Here is a 19,409-nt window from a genome sequence, read left to right on the forward strand (position 1 = left end):
ATATTCTTTGAATACAGACAGGCAAGCCCCATCTTTTACTCTTTTGCTTTACTTTCCCATTTGCATCCTCTATGAGGTGCTATTGCTAGAGTTATCTTTAAAAGGAAAACTTAAAAATTTAAAGGAAAAGGTAGTATAAACTACATGTTTTATATGTTAATATTCACATTTCCAGGTATTTTAGAACTTTCCCTAAACTCTCTAATTTAATCTCTTCCTGTCATGGGATGTGAATTTATCTTTTTCATAGTATTTTGCTTTGTTGAGAGAGAGTATATGATTTTGTGAAGGTGGATGGAGAAAAAATTCATTCCACTACATATTTMCCCCTTTCAAAATATAAAACTAAAATTTTGAGTTTAGAACTTGGTTGCTTATATAGATATTCCCAGATTTTGATCTTAARATTTAGCAAAAGAGGGAATGGCTAGTAAGTGTGTTCTTCAGAAATTGGAGATGATTGCAAAGATCTCTGAATTTGAATTCCACTATTATGGTAGAGATTCTTAACTCTGATCATGGTCATATCTACAGGCAACTGACAATGTAATTAATTCCAAAATTTCTTCTCAGAACAGTTTAAAAATCATCTATTAATGCAATATTGTGAACACATTACATATATATATATATACTTCTGAGTGCAGTCTCAAATATTCATTTGATTACTTTGTTTTTTGGCAGATGGTGGAGCAAGCAACTTTGGATTGAATTTCTTGACTTTTATCATTCTCTTCAATAATCTTATTCCAATCAGCTTGTTGGTTACACTTGAAGTCGTTAAATTTATCCAGGCATATTTTATAAATTGGGTAAATATTATTTTTATAATATGCATTGATTTCTAAAATCAAGTGGTTTACAAGTAAGTGAAATGCTGGATTGCTTGTCTATGTATACATTTTTTTAGGCTTTTTCTAAATGTACATACTTAGGTATGCTGTTTATTTATTATTAGTGGAATCTGAGGAGATGATAATAAATTATTTTATTTRTTGCTCTTATAGCTGCACCAGGTTGAATTTTGGAGCATATTTGTTATGACCCTTTCATTATAGAGGAGGAAAGTGAGCTCTCTGTCAATTGCAGATACAAACTTCAGGTTTGAATATTCCCCAAAATGGGATTAAAACCAAATAAGGTTAAATGTTGATACCAAAATATTGGTATATTTTATTTAACAGTAAATGAGAGAGAGAGAAAAAGAAAGAAATAAAAAAAGCGGTTGTAGAGGGGACAGGAAGAGTGAGAGAGATAGATTAATTAGAAATAGATCACCACTCCATGGGTCTGAAGGACATGTCAATCTTCCCCACCTGGTCTTCTTGGTGGTGAGGGTCCCCTGCCAAAAGCATAGACTTCAATGGATTAATTGACATTTGGGCCTCTCCYGAGGAGGGCAAATTTGGCACTGTCCCTTGCAAGACTCTATCAGTCACATCACTGCATCACGTGCAGTGCTCTGGTGCAAGGCCTCAGGGGTGAGTCTGGGGAGCGCTTCAGGGGTCTCTGAAGGATTGTGACACCTCCTCAGCTGCCCCTCACTTGAATGACTCTGCAGATTTGGCTTTCCTGGGGTGAGGGGGGGGGTTGTTTCACAGCTGAGTCAGTTTGTGAAATGGAGGAGGGGTRTACACTGACCACAGGTTGCACTACACACCCAAGATCCTCCTCCTCCTCCCTCTTTGGTGGTGGGGGCAGTCTGTGCAAACCTGACAGCAGGAGAAAAGCTTGAGGGCTGCAGCCTCCGCCTGCAGAAGACCGAATCCAGTGAGTGATGATTTTCAGGACAGCTGCTGGGCTTGGTCTTCCTGTGGATGCTCTCCCAGCCTTATCCATTCCTTCCCAGACCTTAGATGACTGAACAAAAGCATTTCTTAATCTTATCTCAAGTTCTCTTAGGCAGCTTAACTCACAGTCCAAGGTTTCCGTCAGGGGGCTCATTCAAGGTCCGCTTCGGTGGYGCAGCTTTTCACATCAATGTTTAAGCCATGAACTATAACATTTCCCTCTCTGACAATGGTTTTGTGCTTTTTATTTTCTCATTATTGATATTCAGGTATCAGTTTAATTCAGAATGATCAGAAGAAAGTTTTTTGCAGTGCTGGGGAGTTTTGTCCAGTTTCATATTTTCTTTCCAGACTTGCCCCATGTTTTGGGGKTTTTGTTCATTTTGCTTATTATTTTGTTTCCAAGCACAACCATAGTTTAAGTGGAGTGGGGTTTATTGTACAAAGACAGTGTCTGTTAGTATTATCACTTACGAAATGTATAAAGAYCGTTTTGGCATCCTCTAATTTTTTTCTTAATGAACTCGTAGGAAAACAAAGGGTTTACTTTCTTTGGGGTGGCAGTGAAGCCATGTAAGCATGCCTTCCATTTTTTTTTTCCAAATGTAAGTCTATCATAGTATTCTGAACACTTCAATCTGATTCTTTGATCAAATGTGTGAAATAGATTTGTATGTGTGAGATAATGCCATACAGACGTAGATAAGAATGCATGCGAAGTAGCAGGTGAAGCATATGCTTTATTTTAAAAGTGAAATACTTCTGTGAGCAGTCAGATGGTTTTAATTTCTTCTTTTTTTGGTGCTATGAAACAGTTACCAAATTGTAGATTTAAATTCTTAATTTTCTATATTTTAAAGTAAATATTCAACAAAGACCCAAAGATCTGTTCATGTTAGCTCTTTTTCTTCTACACTTATTTTTTCTATTAATGTACTAGATTTCTTGTAAGAAGTTATGGAAGACTGATTTTTAAATATATGCGGTTTTTTTTGTCTGTAGGACATAGACATGCACTATGAACCCACAGATACTGCTGCGATGGCTCGTACTTCCAATCTCAATGAAGAACTTGGGCAGGTAGAAAAAAAAATAATGGTTCTGTGTACTGGAATTATTCATATGAGGTTTTATTTTAAAAATACATATTCTTGTCTTAATATTTGCTTATTTTTATTCTCTTGGTTTTGTCAGATATTTTTAAAAATACTTCAAAATATAGGCGAATTAAAACCAGTATTAAATGAACAATCTCTCTATCAATGTGCATGTGGTAATCCCAGAAGACTGAAGTGTTATCAACAAAGTTTAAAAAAAAATCAGGGATTTAGAGCATTAAGGCTGTCTGTGGCACAAAATTTAGCCTCAGTAAATACACTTAAAGTGTTTGTCTTCAGTATGTCATTTTTTTTCCACATGCTGTGCATTTCTTAGAAGAGACAGTGAGAATCTTAGGGTTGAATTCCAGTTTTATACGTGTCATCTTTTTTGCCACTGAAGACTGAAAGCTGTGAATGGAATGGTGGCTCATGGCTGAACTAAATTTGGGCTTAATTCTTCTTTTTGCTTTGGAGTTCTCTTTTAATACAGTAAAATCAGTTTGACTTTTCACAAGTGATCACTTCTATGTTGTTCACATTATGAAAGTATGACAGTACAAGTGTGTCTGGGGCACAGAGCTGCACATTATATTTTCTTTTTCAGTCAATTGTATTTGCAGTCTTGCTTTTAAAACATGCTAAGCTTTCTGCTACTCTGGTGATGGGAAACTCTTGCTGTGGAAAATAAATCACATGCTCATTTATTTCAATTGTATTATGAATACAAGTCTGCATGTTCTTGCATTTCCTAACCTAGTTTTCATTACTAATTCTTTATTACATGGGAATGTAAAAGTTATCTCTAGCTTTCCAAAACTGATAAATAATAACTTGGTTTTAGCCTATACAAGGCAKTCCTAGAATACATAAGAAATATGGAAAAACTGGTTGAAGGTTAACATGTTCTATGACTGGTCTGCATAGAAGAGAACAGGGCCTTTGCCTGCTGGGTTTGACATGTATATGCAGAAAATTTTGTTATTTTCCTGTCCTAAAGGGAAGTACAAGCTCCTCTAGTGAGGAAGAGTCTTTGTTGATCTTAGCTTTCCTTCTGTTTCATTTTACACTAYCTGCTTTTTCTATCTCTGCAGCGTGTTTGTTATTCACATTCCCAGACACATTCTTTCCTTTTGACTTCAGTAGTTTTTGTCTTCATTTCTTACGTTTCTTATCAAATTCTCCTTCACCACCAAGACCTAGTCAGACTTCTTGGGATCTCCACTTTCATTTTTTTGACTGATTCTTAATTTGAGCAGATTTTTGTTAAAAAGAGCAGGTTTCTTCATGGAAGTATGTGAGAGTTTTACATAATAAAGAGAAGATTTCCCCCAAGAGATCTTCAGGTTTTAAGAAAGGCAAAACTTTGGTGTTGGGGAAAAAGGTTGAATTTTCTTGGCTAAAATTCCCACTTGCCCATTCCCACTTGTGTGTGCCCACACACACATACAAAAAGAAAATTTGCAGCATCAACCTGACACAGAAAGAAGATTTCTTCTAAACTGCTGATTTGGCTAAGTCATAATTCCTCAGAAACATTTTTACTAATACATAGCTCTATTAGTCCCASGTGTAATGTAGTTAATTCCTATTTAATCCTTGGATTTTTTTTTTTTTTAACTAGAAATAAATTTTAATTAATTGAAGTTGACTCATAGAGCTTTCGTTTCATCACAGATGACTTCATTTCTTCATATATTAACTTTTTTCTTAGGATTAGGTTTAAGCTAAATTTAAAAATATCCCAGGTTCATGTACTTCAGCTTTGAATTTTAAAATGCTTTACCTAGTAGTTTCTGGAGTAGAAGTCTTTATAATGCTAGGGAAATAGGAGATCTAGTGTAGGCAGAAAGAAATATATTTCTCCTTTTCCTKTAATCTGGCATTTCTGTACTGTTTTCTTTTGCTAACATTTCAGCTTTAAGAAGATAGCTCTATGTCAAAAGGAAGGGTTTAGAAATAAATGTAGATACTTTTCTTACCATACTGCTTTCTGTCAGGAGTTTATTGTTTKACTGGCAAAGTCATTGGTCTTCACTGGTTTCTTTCCCTTCAACAATGTGTAGAGTGGGGAATAGTTAAGTGTAGCACCATGTACTGAAGCAAGTTTAAGTGTCCTGACATCTCAGTTGATGGATTTATTTGGAAATGGATATGAAGGCTGAGCATCTGCCATGTTTATGTATTGGTTTTGTTGTTGGCCTTTTTTCTGTAGTCTGTGAAAATTGCAGAGCAGGTAAAAGTATTTTATGTGTTGAAAGTCATGAATAGTCATGTAGATATGTCACTAACTGCTGAGTGCTAATGTACCATGGTTTTTATCATTCATTTAGGTCAAATACATATTTTCTGACAAAACGGGTACCCTGACATGCAACATCATGCAATTTAAGAAGTGTACTGTAGCAGGAGTTGCATATGGGTAGGTATTTTTATCTACTTTCCTTCATCTGTGTGCCTCTGCCATATGCCTCTGTCCATATGTACCCGTGGATTAATACTACAGTTAAAATAAACTTACACATGACAATATCTACTAGCAGTCAGCTTTTTGTGATTATGAAATGTTACTCACAAGAGACAGCATCACTTCTGTCACAACATCTCCTTTTGCACAGAAACAAAAATAGTTGAGTTACCACAGGCTTTCTGCTATAAGSCAACTTAAATATGCATGCGTTTGCCATGGTATACTCTAGTCAATGTTACAAAAGAAAAGCCTGAAAGAATACTTGCAAGAACTTGGTTTGTTGCAGTTTATGAAGCCCAAGGAGACACACCATATTTTTGCAATTTTTATTACAATCTAGGCACTAGGAAAACAGTTGAAAAAGTATTTTTAATAATTTAGTTTTACTAACTAGCTACTTTTTTTTTTATGCATGATCCAGCTTTTTGGCATTTGTGATTCTTTCTCTTCTCCCTGTTCTGTTTTTCCCTTGCTTCTTGTGCAGCCATTGCCCTGAGCCTGARGATTATTGTGTTCCTTCAGATGATTGGTAAGCTCTAAAAATCATTCAGCTTCTGCTGTTTTTTGAAGAGTCAGGTTTAGGAACAGTGAACAATATATTTAGAAATGGAGCTAAATGTGAAATACTTTACTTCTCAGAAGTTATTTCAGCATTGAATTCATACAGAATGAYAGTCTTACACAGATTTATGCTGTGACCATAGCATTAGGCCATGTACTCTGGAATAGAATCTCTAATAAGGTCCCTGAAATATAGTACTGACAGTCCTGTGCAATTCAAAATTACTTATTGGAAAGTTTTGTCATTACGTATTTGGTATTTTGGTAACTTTAATCACACTCTTCTACCATTAGTCAATAATACGTTAGTGATAATCACTAATATGTTTAGRAAAAAAAATATGTAATGTTATTGTTACTATTTTACTTCCTATAGATAGTTGTAGAATATTAGCACTACACTGTTCTTAACTGGAACTCAGATTACAGCATCCAAATACACTTGGAGCTAACATTAATGTCTTGATGAGAACCTCAAAAAAGATAAAGTCCTGGCTTCCTTTCTGCTGCCATCTGCATGATGCCTTGTACTTCTTCRTCATACTTTCTTAAATAAAATATTTGCAATACCATTCGAAGCAACCTCATACATCAGAGAAAAAAAGTCATTTACAGTCTTTAAATTATAACTATTTGCTGAAAGTAAAAAAGGCAATGTCACACAAAACTGGAATGTGTTGTCATCTTTAAGGAAAAATATCTTCGCTAGTTTAGAACTAATAATCTTTTGTTTAGATAGAAAAAAAAGAAATAAACCCTGAAAAATTTCTCCCATAACACTTAAAATGTGGTACCTATGCACACCCCAAAATCTTACCTGACCTGAGTATGATCATTTGATGTAGAGGAAAAAAGTTTCTTAGAGATGTGTAAGTATGCTTAACTGCATACAAGTGGTTTGATCAAAATAATGCAGTGCTTACATGAGATTAAGCATACTTGCTTATAAGCCATTTTGACTAATACACATAAAAATCTGTATGAGCACATCTAAAAAGGATAAACTGATATCCAGACAGTAGTTAAAAAACAACCCAAATCAGTAGTTCCCTTTTATAGGAAATGAACATATAGAAAATACTTGTAAAATAAGATACTTAAGAAATTTCTTGGTGTGTAAATCTATTGCAGTTAATAAAACCTGTTTGTGACAATAACATTTCTAGCCCTAAAATGACTAATATACTAAATCCCATATCTTTTAAATCTCTTTTTTTTTTTTTTTTTTCGGATGTTAGAAACAATTCTTTTTGACTTTGTCACAGCATACACCTGCAAATATTTTTCCATGTTTTAGCACTGAGAATCTGGAAAACTTCCATCACAAAACTTTAAGCTAACAAARCTTAAAGTTTAGACTCTAAACTAATGTAATGTGTCTAAACATTCTATCATTGGGCRCTTCAAGATGTATTTGCATTGCATTTAAAAAAGAAGTCATGGTGAAGGAAAATGCTTCAAATTTTTCACTTTAATTATAGTTAGAAAAAGTAGTCCATGCATGGCTGTATAAAGGAGGTTCTGCATTTTATATTCCTCAATGGTAGTTAGTGCAGGTCTAAAACAGCTAACTTTTGGTGTTCGTAGAGAATCTTTCGACTGCCTTGGATGTATATGGCTTACCCTTCAAGTTAAATCACCAAATATGTTTATTCTTTTGTAAGATTATATTATCCAAAGCAAGTCCCAAACTAAATGAAAAAAAAAAAACCCTCTCCTTCAACTAGATTTGCTTTTTAGCACTGTTTTGTTTCACTCAAATTGAGACTAAACTAGATTGTGTTAATACTTAGCTGTAGTATTAAGACTGTAGCTGCAGTCACAAATCTTCCTAGAGGTAACTAAATTTTTGAGCTGTCACAGTCAGCCAGAATATTTGTGCAATTTGGGAAATGTTGGTGTATGACTTTATTTCTCCAGAACCATCTTCTTGCATCTACTAAGTCTTCACTCTTGTTATGTCTTTATCTACCTATTTAATGTATTTCTTTTTGATCATCAGTAGTATAAATCAAACCCTCTACATGCAGACTTCTCTGAGCCTGGTATCTGAAAGAGGTGAACAAATCAGTTCAGACTTCCATTTTTGCAAACATTTGAGAACCTATTAAAAAAATGCTGATTTCTTGATGACCTGTGATCTCTTTGGGCATATATTTTTTTTGAGTCCATTCTACAATCTCATYCTAGAGATCAGAAGACCAGAAGCCACAGTCTTACATTGTAGATACTTTTCTGCTTCATCCTTCATTACCTGAAGCCAGCAAAGAGACTTTGTTGGATTTAAGTGTGTTTATATAAACCAAGGTTTAGTTAAATTAAATAAACTTTGGAAATGTGAAAAGCRTACTTTTCAATTCTTTCTCTCACAGTATGTGATTGCAGATTTCATTGTAGCAGCTATAGTCCAAAACTTGCATTYGGATCATTTGTATATAAATCGTTAAAATGATGCTAAGAATGATCTCTTTTTTACTTAATATTTCTAGGCAGGGCCCACAAAATGGAGAAGATATAACATTTAGTGATGTATCATTACTGGAGAATCTTCAAAACAACCATGTAAGTTATATAGAAACAAGGACCATTGTTTTGTGAGATAAAATCATTGCTTTCAGTAAGTCGAAAGATTATGTCCTTTGAAGGAAGATAAATGAATTGTGTATTTGTACAAAACCAACATGATCTCATGAATACTTTTATAATTGCTGCTGATATATGTTARTTAGATTCAACCCTTCTTTTCTCCTCCCCTTTTTTGTTTTCATGCAATGGTTCCAATGTTAGGAGCTTGAAGTAATCTTGTGTTCTTCATTCTGTGGGTGTTTTACCCATAGTCATGCTGTTCTGTATGATGTCAGGRCATCCTTTAAAGCTTTCAGGATGAGCCAAGTTAATTTACATCCTGACATGACTTACCTGGGCTTGGACTGGAGTCAGGAGTTAACCATATGCATTGTATTTGTGGGCATACCTCTATGAGGTTACATCTTCMGATGATGAAATGAAAGAGACATTCTGGAAGCAGCATTTGCCCCAAAGACACAATACATTTCTCAGGAAGTTWAAAAGTTACTTTATGATCTGATTTTAAAAGCAGCATCATTACCATTTTCTGGGTTTTGTTTGTACGAGAGATGGTTTTACCTAGTCATAACCAAGAAAAGCTACTTTAAACAGTGTAACTGTTTGATCTCTTTTTGAAGAGTGTGAGTAAATTGTAAGTAAATCTTTTCTTAAATGTTGTCTTCCCAGGAGGCTAGTTCCAGTTTAACTGACAGATAGTGATGCATCTTTTTCTTACAGATGGGCCARTCTTTTATGGTAGACATCTGAGAGAGTTCTCAAGTGCCTCTAAAGCAGAAGGGACTCATATTTACCTGCGCAGGCCATTTATATTTACAGTACCAGTGACAGAGTAGAATAGTTTGAAAGATAGTTTGTTGTCAAAGTAKCCTTGGTATTCAAGTGTTGAATCTTCAAAGTTTTCTGGAAGATATGTAGTATTAAGTAAATGTAATTAGAGCATGCAGACCATAAAAATGCATTTTTATGCATCCAAAAATTCAGGTACACATTCAAGAGAGGTTTCCTCATGTATTTAAATGTGTTCTGAAGTGCTTTTGAGAATAATTTATACTTCAACCTTTAGAATACATCTGAGAGGATCTGAGGGTCCTAAGTGGGACCTGAGGGTCCTAAGTTCCTAAAAGGAACCTGCTTCCACTACTGTTTCTGCACTACGGAATCAAATGAGTTTTCAGAGATTATTGTATTTTATAGAGTAATTGTAATGTTATTCTTAGTCTACTACAAACCTGAAATAATTTAAATATGGTACAAGAAACCCTAAGTTGAGGTGGCAGCTGCTTTAAGCTCACTTACAGGGAATGCTGGGGTTTCTTTTAAACAGCATTCAGGAGTCAGTTAATTCATTTTAATGAACTGGCAAATGCCAGTTCTTCTCATGAGGTTCTTAGCTGCATTTGTCAAGTCCAGTCAACTGTTTTGCTTATKTTTATTTTCCCCTCTTTTGGCTAAATAATTTTTAATTCTTTTCAACTTTTTACACTTTGAAGTGTCTGATATATTCGTCTAAATGTCTACTTTAAAGGCAGTCTGATCTTGTGACATTTTCTATGTGATTACTGTTTGTTACATCTTTCTAAAAGTTCTTAAACAGTGCTTTTATATACAGTATTAGAAAAAATAAAAGAGAYTAATTTTTAGTAAAAACAAGAACATACAAAAAGACTTCTGTGAATAAAGTGAAATTATTTCAATATATCATTCAGGCTTACCTTTCCTAAAAATGCTTATTTGAACTGTTCTATGTTTTTGGTTGTCTAATTTTGAATGTTATGATAGCAAATGCCACTAAATTCTATTTCTATAACCAGTATGTATGTAAAACAGAAAGAAGTTATTCTGCAAGCTGAAATCAGTGTATAATTTTTAAAGAGAAAGAATCCTTCATTACACRTCTGTGGGCCATTATTTGTCTTTTATCTATTCTTACATTTTGCTTGTTTATTGCTTAAATGATTAATCAGACTCTGATGTCTGTTTTTTTTCTTAGCCAACTGCACCAATAATATGTGAGTTCTTGACAATGATGGCAGTGTGTCATACAGCCGTTCCAGAAAGAGAAGGTGATAAAATTATATATCAAGCAGCATCTCCAGGTGAGACTCAAATAACTCTGAACAAAAATAAATTCTATCAACTCAACAAGCAAATTTTATTCAGTTTATAGTTTTTGGAGTATTTTCCAAAATTTCTGTAAAAACCCTATCCCTCAAAAAAGAATTGGTATCAGCTAAAATCAGTTTTGTCAAAAAAGGATTTAAGCTTTTTTAATTATCTTTAGAAAATACATTAGAATATCCTGTGGATAATGTAAGGGCAAAGAATCAGTAACCATACAGCTACCAAGGWGTTTTCAGGTTACTGTGGAATTCTAAAGGAACAGCTCAGAAGTAAATAAAAATCAAATCAGGATGGTAGTGATTTAGAACAGAGACTATGTAATCAAAACAGAAATGTTTTTAATAGGTTAGAAATTGTAATAAATTTTATTAGAGATTGAGAAAATATTATAATGTAAAAGGTTTGTTTCAAGCCATTTGTGGTTCATAGACAATTTTTGAATTCAGGAAATGATGAAGCAAAGCAAAATGAATAAAATATGCTCAGCTCTGCTGAGTTAATGAGTTACAAGTTATGATAGGAGAAATTRCTTACCTTGTCCAGTGCCCTACTGAGGAAGCTGCTAGCCTAGATGCTGTGAAGAGCTTGCTCTCATTACTGAGCTGAGAGCCATGTTCCTTTCAGGGCTTGTTTTCTCTGAACTGTAAAGTCATTTTGTCAGTTTTAACAGGAGAAACAAAGAGTTTTTTCCAGCACCACATGTAATCTTTAAAATCCATAAAGGAAAAAGAAAGTCAAAAATAGAAAATCTTGGRCTTTGTTGATTAAATCTTGGGGTAAACTAACAGTTTTCTGCTATATTTGTAAAATAACTATTTAACTTGCTGCAGATGAAGGAGCATTGGTCAGAGCAGCCAGGAATCTTCGTTTTGTATTCACTGGAAGGACACCTGACTCAGTAATCATTGAGWCTGTAAGTACATTGGAGTAATATAATTCACTCTATTTGCTTCTGCTTCACTTTAGATAATCTGAATAACGGCATCATGATGCTGTCATTTGTATTGACATGTTGTTTGGTTGGTTTTGGTTCTTTTGCTTGAGTTTTGTTTATTAATTCTCGTCCTTTTTTTTTTTTTTAATTGTTATGTAGTTGGGACAGGAAGAGAGATATGAGCTGCTAAATGTCCTGGAGTTTACAAGGTAAATTTGTACTTGATGTCTTTTTGTGGAAACACTTAGGAACCTCTCTCATTGATATAAATGTTTGCATTTTTTATCTTTTTAAAGGCAAAGTATGCAGGTTTTGTAGCTTTTATCTGTGTAATATGTAAACACGCTATAGACAAAGCAGTGTACATGATTAAGATTACACCCAGTGATTTATTGTAAAACATTTTTGGAGGCTTTTCCTTTTTCCTGTTGTCTATGTAGTAACGAATATATTTCACTTTTGCATTTGCTCAAAGATTGAAAAAAGCCTTTGATCTCAAAACTTTAAAAAAATCTGTGTAAAATAGTATAGGAAAATACTCAAACTTCTAAATATATTTCTGAAAGCCCTGGCACCATATGATTTATTAAAAAGTAAGTGTATTTATCTTGGCTGATAAAATTAAATATTGCACACCTATATARTAATGGCTTGTTTAAATACTCTAGACTGAAAGTCATTATTTTCTGAGCAGCATCACAATGGCATTGAACAGTTAGGTTTTTTGGAATGTGAATTAATGTATCACATACTTAGTATTCAGTGAAAATTTTGTGTTAAAGCTGTTGGAGTTATAAAGGTACCCATACGAAATATGGATAGATACTTCATATGTAAAGCTGTTTATATTGTATGTGTATGCTGTCTGTGTTCCAAATGTTTGTGTAGACCCATTACTTATTTTGGCACAGGATAAGGAAGGGATTTGCCTGTAGAGGAAGCTCCTTTTTTTCTTAAAATGATTACTTGTAATTGTGCCTGTGGAAAGCAATTGTTGTTTTCCTTCCTGTCCTATTATATTTTCCTTGGGTTAGCTAAAGAAGAAAAAAACTCAAAAAATAAAGCAATCCAATGCAACACTGGAGAGACAGACTGAASATGTATAAATTGGGTGAAATCAGAATAGTTGCCTATAGTTATAGTATTAACAATAATAATATGAAACAAAATAAAGGGTGCAACAGAAAGCATTTTCTATAGTTTTGAATGTATTTTAATGTCTATTTGCAATTAATGTTGGTTTTATGTATTGTAGAGGACATGTGATTTGTTTGAGATTTATGTCATGGTTTCATTTTTTTTTCAGGCATTGCTTGCATTTTATTTTCTTGAAAGTTAGCAAGTATGTAATGCAAAGTGCATTGATGTTAATTTGAATTAAGTGGAAGTTCATAGTTATCGTGGTTTAGAATGCTGGCTGAAAGCCAGGCCCTCACAACACCTGCTCATTCGCTCTCCCCTACCACCACTGGGCAGAGAAGAGCAAAGGGGAAAAAWATTAACAAAAGGGTTCATGAGTTGAGATAAGGAGCAGGGAGGAAACACTTGATGGACTAAACAGGCTCTACTTAAATTATGAAGTGAATTTATTACTAACAAAGTCAGAGGAGGAGAATGAGAAATCAAATAAAACCCTCAAAGACACCGATCTTCTCCCCACTCCCTCCCCCTTCCCACCGACAGTACAAAGCAGTGGGGGGTGAACAGGGTGCAGGGTTGGTCAGTTCGGGGTGTGGGGTTGGTCAGTTCAGGGTGTGGGGTTGGTCAGTTCGGGGTGTGGGGTTGGTCAGTTCATCACCGGATCGATCTGCGGCTGCTGAGGGAGAGGAGTCCTTCCCTTGCGTTGCCGTGGGGTCCCTCCCACAGGAGACAGTTCTCTGTGAACCTCTCTGGTGCGGTTCCCCTCTCACGAGCAGCAGTTCACACATATCTGCTGCAGTGTGAGTCCCCCCACGGGCAGACAGTCATCCCCAAACTGCTGCACCATGGGGTCCCTCGTCCCCTGGGTGCAGGCCCAAGGCCAGGCTGTTCAATCTCGGGAGCAAGGCCTCTCTCTCCATGGCTCTTCTGCTGGACACAGCCCCTTCTCAGCGTCCGCCCGCTCCGGCGTGGGGACCTCCCTCCTCCATGGGCTGCGGGTGGATCTCTGCACCCTCTGTGGACCCCATGGGCTGCACGGGGACAGCTGCTCTACCATGGTCACCGTGGGCTGCAGGGGGACAGCTGCTCTACCATGGTCACCATGGGCTGCAGGGGGACAGCCTGCTCCACCATGGTCACCATGGGCTGCAGGGGGACAGCCTGCTCCACCATGGTCACCGTGGGCTGCAAAGGAATCCCAGCTCCGGCGCCTGGAGCAGCTCCTTCCCCTCCTGCACTGACCTTGGTGTCTGCTTCCCTTACATATTCTCAGTCTCCTCGTTCTCCTCTGGCAAAACTACTGTGTCTACCACCTTTGTTTTGATTTCTTCTTAAATATGTTTTCACAGAGGCGTAACCACCATCTCCAATTGGCCCAGGTTTGGTCAGTGGCATGTCCATCATCCTCAGAGCCAACAGCAATTGGCTCTGCYGGACATGGTGGAAGCCTCCAGAAGCTTCYCACAGGCGCCATCTTTTTGGCCCCCCCACCTCCAAAAACTGGGCCAAGTAAAACCAACACAATACTGCATTTCTGGAGTAGCAGTGAAGGATTCCTGCTTTGTTTCTGGTTTTGATTATCATCTTGATTTTATACATTTTTTGTTTAAACTTCTGTGTCTTGTCTAAAATTGTGATTTAAACAGTGATACTTTATGAAGACACGAAATTTGCTTTTAAATCTTAGCCTGTGGAGGACTAGGTTTTTTGGTGGATACTGATCGCAGAACTTTATTAAGTATTCAGCTTTTATAGCTCTTTTTTCTCTCATTCTGCAGTATTAAGCTTTGCTTGGAATTGCCTTGTTGGAAGCACTAGAGGTCACCCGTGTTCCATGGCAAGAGAAATTTTGGCTCCAAAACAGCTCCATTTGTATGGGTAGGAGCATGTAGCTTCAGAGAAGTAAACTGTTTTGAAGAAACTGTTAAGAGTTTGCAGGTGTTCCAAGTTTTTCCCAGAAAAAAATGCAAATTATTTCATTGCCCTTTCCAGTAAAGACTCGTAGTTCTACAAGTGGAGTGCAACAGTGTCAACTGATAGTCTTCTGAAGGAGTAGGTTACAGAACTAAAACTTGTAGGAATACTTGGTAGACTTGTCATTTCTGGCATTCTTTTTTCAGTGATTATATTTTGGCTTGTGAAAAGAGAAGCAGACTTATGCAACASAGTAATTATACTTTGTTCATGGCAAGGAAGTACTTGGCAGTCTAAGTAGCAGGTGATCATACTGAAAACATTCTGAGAGTATTATACCGATAATTTTTAACCAGCCAAACGTTATTTCTAAAATGTGGTGCTAATCTCTGTGGAGCAAATAGTGTCTTAATAACTTGTGCTGAGTTTACATTGCCTCTAGTAGATAGTCTGCTCAGATGCCACAACTGCTGTGGYACCTTTAGCTCTAGGAAGTGAAGAGTTGCTCAGATCCACTGCTGTTCAGGGCTCTGTTGGGGAAAGAATTGTGCAGTGTTGTGCCTGTCCTTGTATTTTGTCACCTGGTAACAAATAAAAAAACTGCAGCTGTCTCGGCAGCCCAGACTGACTCCTAGGGAATGTGTCTGCAGGGCAGGGTAAAGCAAGGCACTGTGTCACATATCCAGAAGCACAGAATGTCTTGTTTGTTTTCATCCCTGAGCCAACTACATGCCCTGTCTTTTCACCTGGGCCATTTGTGAAAGTGAGTAAGATTTTGAGTGTGTGATTCCTTGTAACATTAAGTATAAGTGATGTCCACTCTCAGTGCACAAATTGCACATCAGTCCTTGCATCATCATGTCATTACTGGCAATGCTACTGAATGAGGTTTTGATTTGTATCYGCTTTGATTTGTATCTGTATCCAGGAGGAATGAATTGCATTTTTAGCACCAGAGTTAATTTCACGGGCAAGTATTGAGTAGATATGTAGCAATAATATCTTCATATCTGGAGTATGTGCTGTCTAGTGATTTAATGACTGATTTTCATCTGTATCCCTGGGACATACCTCCATAACCTAGCAGAAGCCCTCTGTGATATTTACAGCTAAAAGCTYCTTGTCTGAATTCCTATATTTTTGATTTAGAATGCCAGTGTATTTACCTGTAACTCATACCTTGACTAGTCTCTTCCTGTGTGATCAGTTTCATGAGTAATCCATGTTGTCTTAGCTTTGTACTGGGCAGACAGAAGGCATCCTAGAGCATTTGAGGCCCTATCTCCTCTCTATCATTCAAAGAGACCCAGAATACACTGATCCCTGTTTTGTGACTGAAGATCTGATACTTCTAAAAGTAAAAAAAGGAATAAGTGGCTGACAGAGGAGGTACCAGACCCTCTGTAGTGGCGTTTTCTGTGGTTGTTTAATCTTGAATTAAGTCACATTTTAGAGTAAATGGACCTATCAAAAGCTACTTTTGAAACTGGTATATCTCGTGGCTAAGGGAATTATTTCTGTCCCTTTAAGATGCTTCTATTTATAATCCCATGGCAACTCCATGGGAATGACCAGCTATTCTGCTTCTTTGTCACAGCCCAAAGGGTTACCCAGCCAGCAGGTGTATAGAAATCATAATAGTGGGTTTGCAGGGTTCCATGGCACACAAGGATGCAGAGGGTTTGTTTTCTACTTTTTTTTTTTGTTGTTGTTGTTTATTACATATTACTGAAAATTACTATTAGTAAAGGAATACAGATGTATAGAAACACACCCTGAGAACAATTTGCATGGGGATGGCTGTTAGGCTACATGTTTGCTATGAGWAAGTCAGTGCAGGACACCACCACATGCAGCAGTCAGTACATGCTGCTAATTTCTTCTGTATTTCACCTGGAATAGCCACGAGATGATGGTGTGTTCTTTTCTCCTAGACCAATTTTTATTTTTCCAGATATTTGCCAATTCCTACTTTCCCATGATATTTTATCCCTTTTCTAGAAAAAAAAATTGGTTGTAGCTGCAGTTTCTTGTTTTGTGCATATTGATGATTTCTGAGGATGTCTTCAATTTCTAGGCTGGAAGCAATTTTCAGCCAACACCTTCTGTTCAGTATTTTTCCCATTATGACTGGATCATCTTTATGGCTGCTCTCATCAGTTCTATGGCAAAAAAGCAGAACAAAACAATGGTCTCACACTGACAATTATTTGTAGTCGTACAATTTTGTGGTTTACTGTAGTTCACCAGGAAAGGAAATAAAACTGTCACTGCAATGAAGAGGCTCATAAAAAATTAGAAGTCTTAACAGCAATTCTTGGTCATTAGTTTTATTGCAGTTTTACTAAGAAAGTGTATGTCAGTCAAGATTCAATATCTGTCTGTATAGCTAGAGTTTCAAAATACTACAGAAAAACATTGGTTATTCTTTGATACATATCTASTAAAATAATATGCAGCTCTCTGCAGGATTTCAAGGTTGCAGTCTTCTGGTATTGCAAGACAATTACAAAACTACTGAGTTTTTACCTATCAAGGGCAAATACATCCATTTAYTGTTTATACATTCCCAACCTACTGTAATCCCTCCACAATTTCTGAACTGAATATTCAGGCAAGTGTAATAAGTTTAAATAGCAGTAGGCTAGATAGTCTTGGCAGGAATCAATGYAGATCTGAGACTTGCTTTTACTTTAGGTAGCTTAACTGTAGTTTAGATGATCTTAATTTCTCCTGCGTTGTCTAAGTAGATCCCCAGCTGGACGCTATCAAAAGTTTTTTGGAATTCTGCTTATCTGAGGTGTTTTTGCATTAGAGGTGAAATGGAAAAGGAGTTGTAGTAGCTAATGGCTTTCTATGCTCTTTTGTGCAATATTCACTGTAACAATGTAATTTAATATTGCTGTTCAGAAGTTTTTGCTTGAAGCAAAGCACACACACAGGTGGAATTGGAAAATATTTTCCTGAACATACTATTCAGCCTGTTACTTCACCAGTAATTATAAAATTCTTTCCTTCACCTATGTCCACATTCCTTTTACAGGATGTTTTCCATGGCAGTCTGAACTTCAGGAACCATTTATACAATAATGCTCTTTGATGATGTATAAATGGGACCCAGTTCCAACAGGAATCAAAATTRTTAAAGGACCATTTATTTCTGTCTCGGTTTTACTGTGACCTGTTCTATGAGAAATGTTTTGTTCTCTGAATAGTTTCTGTAGATTTATTTATAAAGTTGAAATTTGAAAGACTTATGATATAAATATGTATCTTGACAGGACATGATCTCRCACCTAAAGAATGCTTGTTGGCAAACCTCAAAGGGAGGAAGACAGAAAGCAGAGCATGACTGTCTTCTCCATACTTTCCTCCCATTTCTACCTCAGTTATGAGGACAAAAGGAAAAAATTCTTGGATTTTGTTAACAACTGGGAGCCAGAGAGTAGCTAAAATTATTCCAGCCTGTTTCCAGTTCTTAGCATACTGAAAACTTCGCGTGATAAATGAAACTCTGGATGACAATAATAGGATTACAGCACAGTACGGTGTACAAGACTTCTGGCTGGGAAGGAAGAAAAAAAAGGAAACTTTGCATGATACACTACCTGTTCATGATATTGGTCACAAGTGCTTTGTGCTTTAAGATGCTTTTTTGTCATCAGTGCACAGGATTCAGATGAAGGTGATAATTCACCAAATCATTTTGATGGGGAAAAAGCCTACAGAAGTATGCACAGAAAAATAGCATTCTTTTTAATTGTTAAGACACTAAAACTGTTTTTCATCCCAGTCATCTGAGATAATTCAGAGTAGAGAATACTGACTTCTTATTCTGTGTGTTATATAAGATATCTGTTGATATGATTAGGTAAAATAGTGGTAAATGCTTGTATTTATGAACCACCTTATATAAATAAATGTAAATAAAGAGCATTTATTTCTCTTTCAGCACTAGGAAGAGAATGTCAGTGATAGTTCGCACACCATCAGGAAAGTTAAGACTCTACTGCAAAGGAGCTGTGAGTTTTATTCTGTTTTCACTGTAATGAAGAATACATACTACCAATACAAATATGAAGGCAAAAGGTTGTTATACTGCAGGCAAAATAATGAAAATGTGAGGGAAGGGATGTTGATGTGCCTCTTGCAATTTACATTGTTTTTCTATGTAGCTGTTCAATGTGATTAACTAGTTAATGTCTTTTTTTCACCAGCTGCCTATAAAGTTATGACAGACCCGTTAATGCTGTTCTTTGTACTGGACTAATACCTTTGTGCTTCCTATTAATTGCTTCCTTCTGTACTCCATGTATAAATGGGACCCAGTTCCAACAGGAATCAAAATTGTTAAAGGACCACCTCCAAGAAAATGGATCAACATGTAGATGAATGTATTAATTACTTGCTTGAGTAGCTGAGCATGGGTCACTAGGTAGATATAGTAATCTAGCATAATTGACTAGATGGGAATTTTAAGCTGTCATTGATATTACACAGAATCATTGATATTACACAGAAGTAAATTTTCCCAAAACCAGAACCTGTGGAGAGCTTTTGTTATCATAATGTGTTTGGGAATAGTAGAGTTTCTCATTAGTTCTTGATATATATGTTAAGTCAAATTTGAGGAGGAAGGAGATGAAATCCAGTTCCAGAATGGTTTAAGGGAGTTGGTTGAGTATAAATGTCCATTTTGTATCATCTCAAGTGAAGAAAAGCTGGCTACAAAGAAACTGAGAATGGCAGTTATGTAACACTAACTTTACTTTGAGGGCTTACTATTAAAAGGG

The 19,409-nt window shown here is 36.2% G+C and overlaps 1 protein-coding gene across 3 annotated transcripts in view; it reads left to right on the forward strand.

Annotated features, from left to right (window-relative positions):
* The window catches only part of ATP8A1 (ATPase phospholipid transporting 8A1), a 105,192-nt gene that overhangs the window by 31,246 nt on the left and 54,537 nt on the right, over nucleotides 1-19,409 (forward strand). For all 3 annotated transcript variants that reach the window (XM_057371756.1, XM_057371757.1, XM_057371755.1), the window contains 8 exons: nucleotides 685-812; nucleotides 2,793-2,870; nucleotides 5,221-5,309; nucleotides 8,408-8,480; nucleotides 10,498-10,603; nucleotides 11,459-11,541; nucleotides 11,722-11,771; nucleotides 18,569-18,638. In XM_057371756.1, the coding sequence (XP_057227739.1) occupies nucleotides 685-812; nucleotides 2,793-2,870; nucleotides 5,221-5,309; nucleotides 8,408-8,480; nucleotides 10,498-10,603; nucleotides 11,459-11,541; nucleotides 11,722-11,771; nucleotides 18,569-18,638 (677 nt within the window). The remainder of the gene's footprint in view (nucleotides 1-684; nucleotides 813-2,792; nucleotides 2,871-5,220; nucleotides 5,310-8,407; nucleotides 8,481-10,497; nucleotides 10,604-11,458; nucleotides 11,542-11,721; nucleotides 11,772-18,568; nucleotides 18,639-19,409) is intronic.

Source organism: Malurus melanocephalus, unplaced genomic scaffold (assembly GCF_030028575.1).
Source record: "Malurus melanocephalus ecotype Western Australia unplaced genomic scaffold, MMel_1.1 scaffold_157, whole genome shotgun sequence".
In the NCBI taxonomy this organism is placed as follows: Eukaryota; Metazoa; Chordata; class Aves; order Passeriformes; family Maluridae; genus Malurus; species Malurus melanocephalus.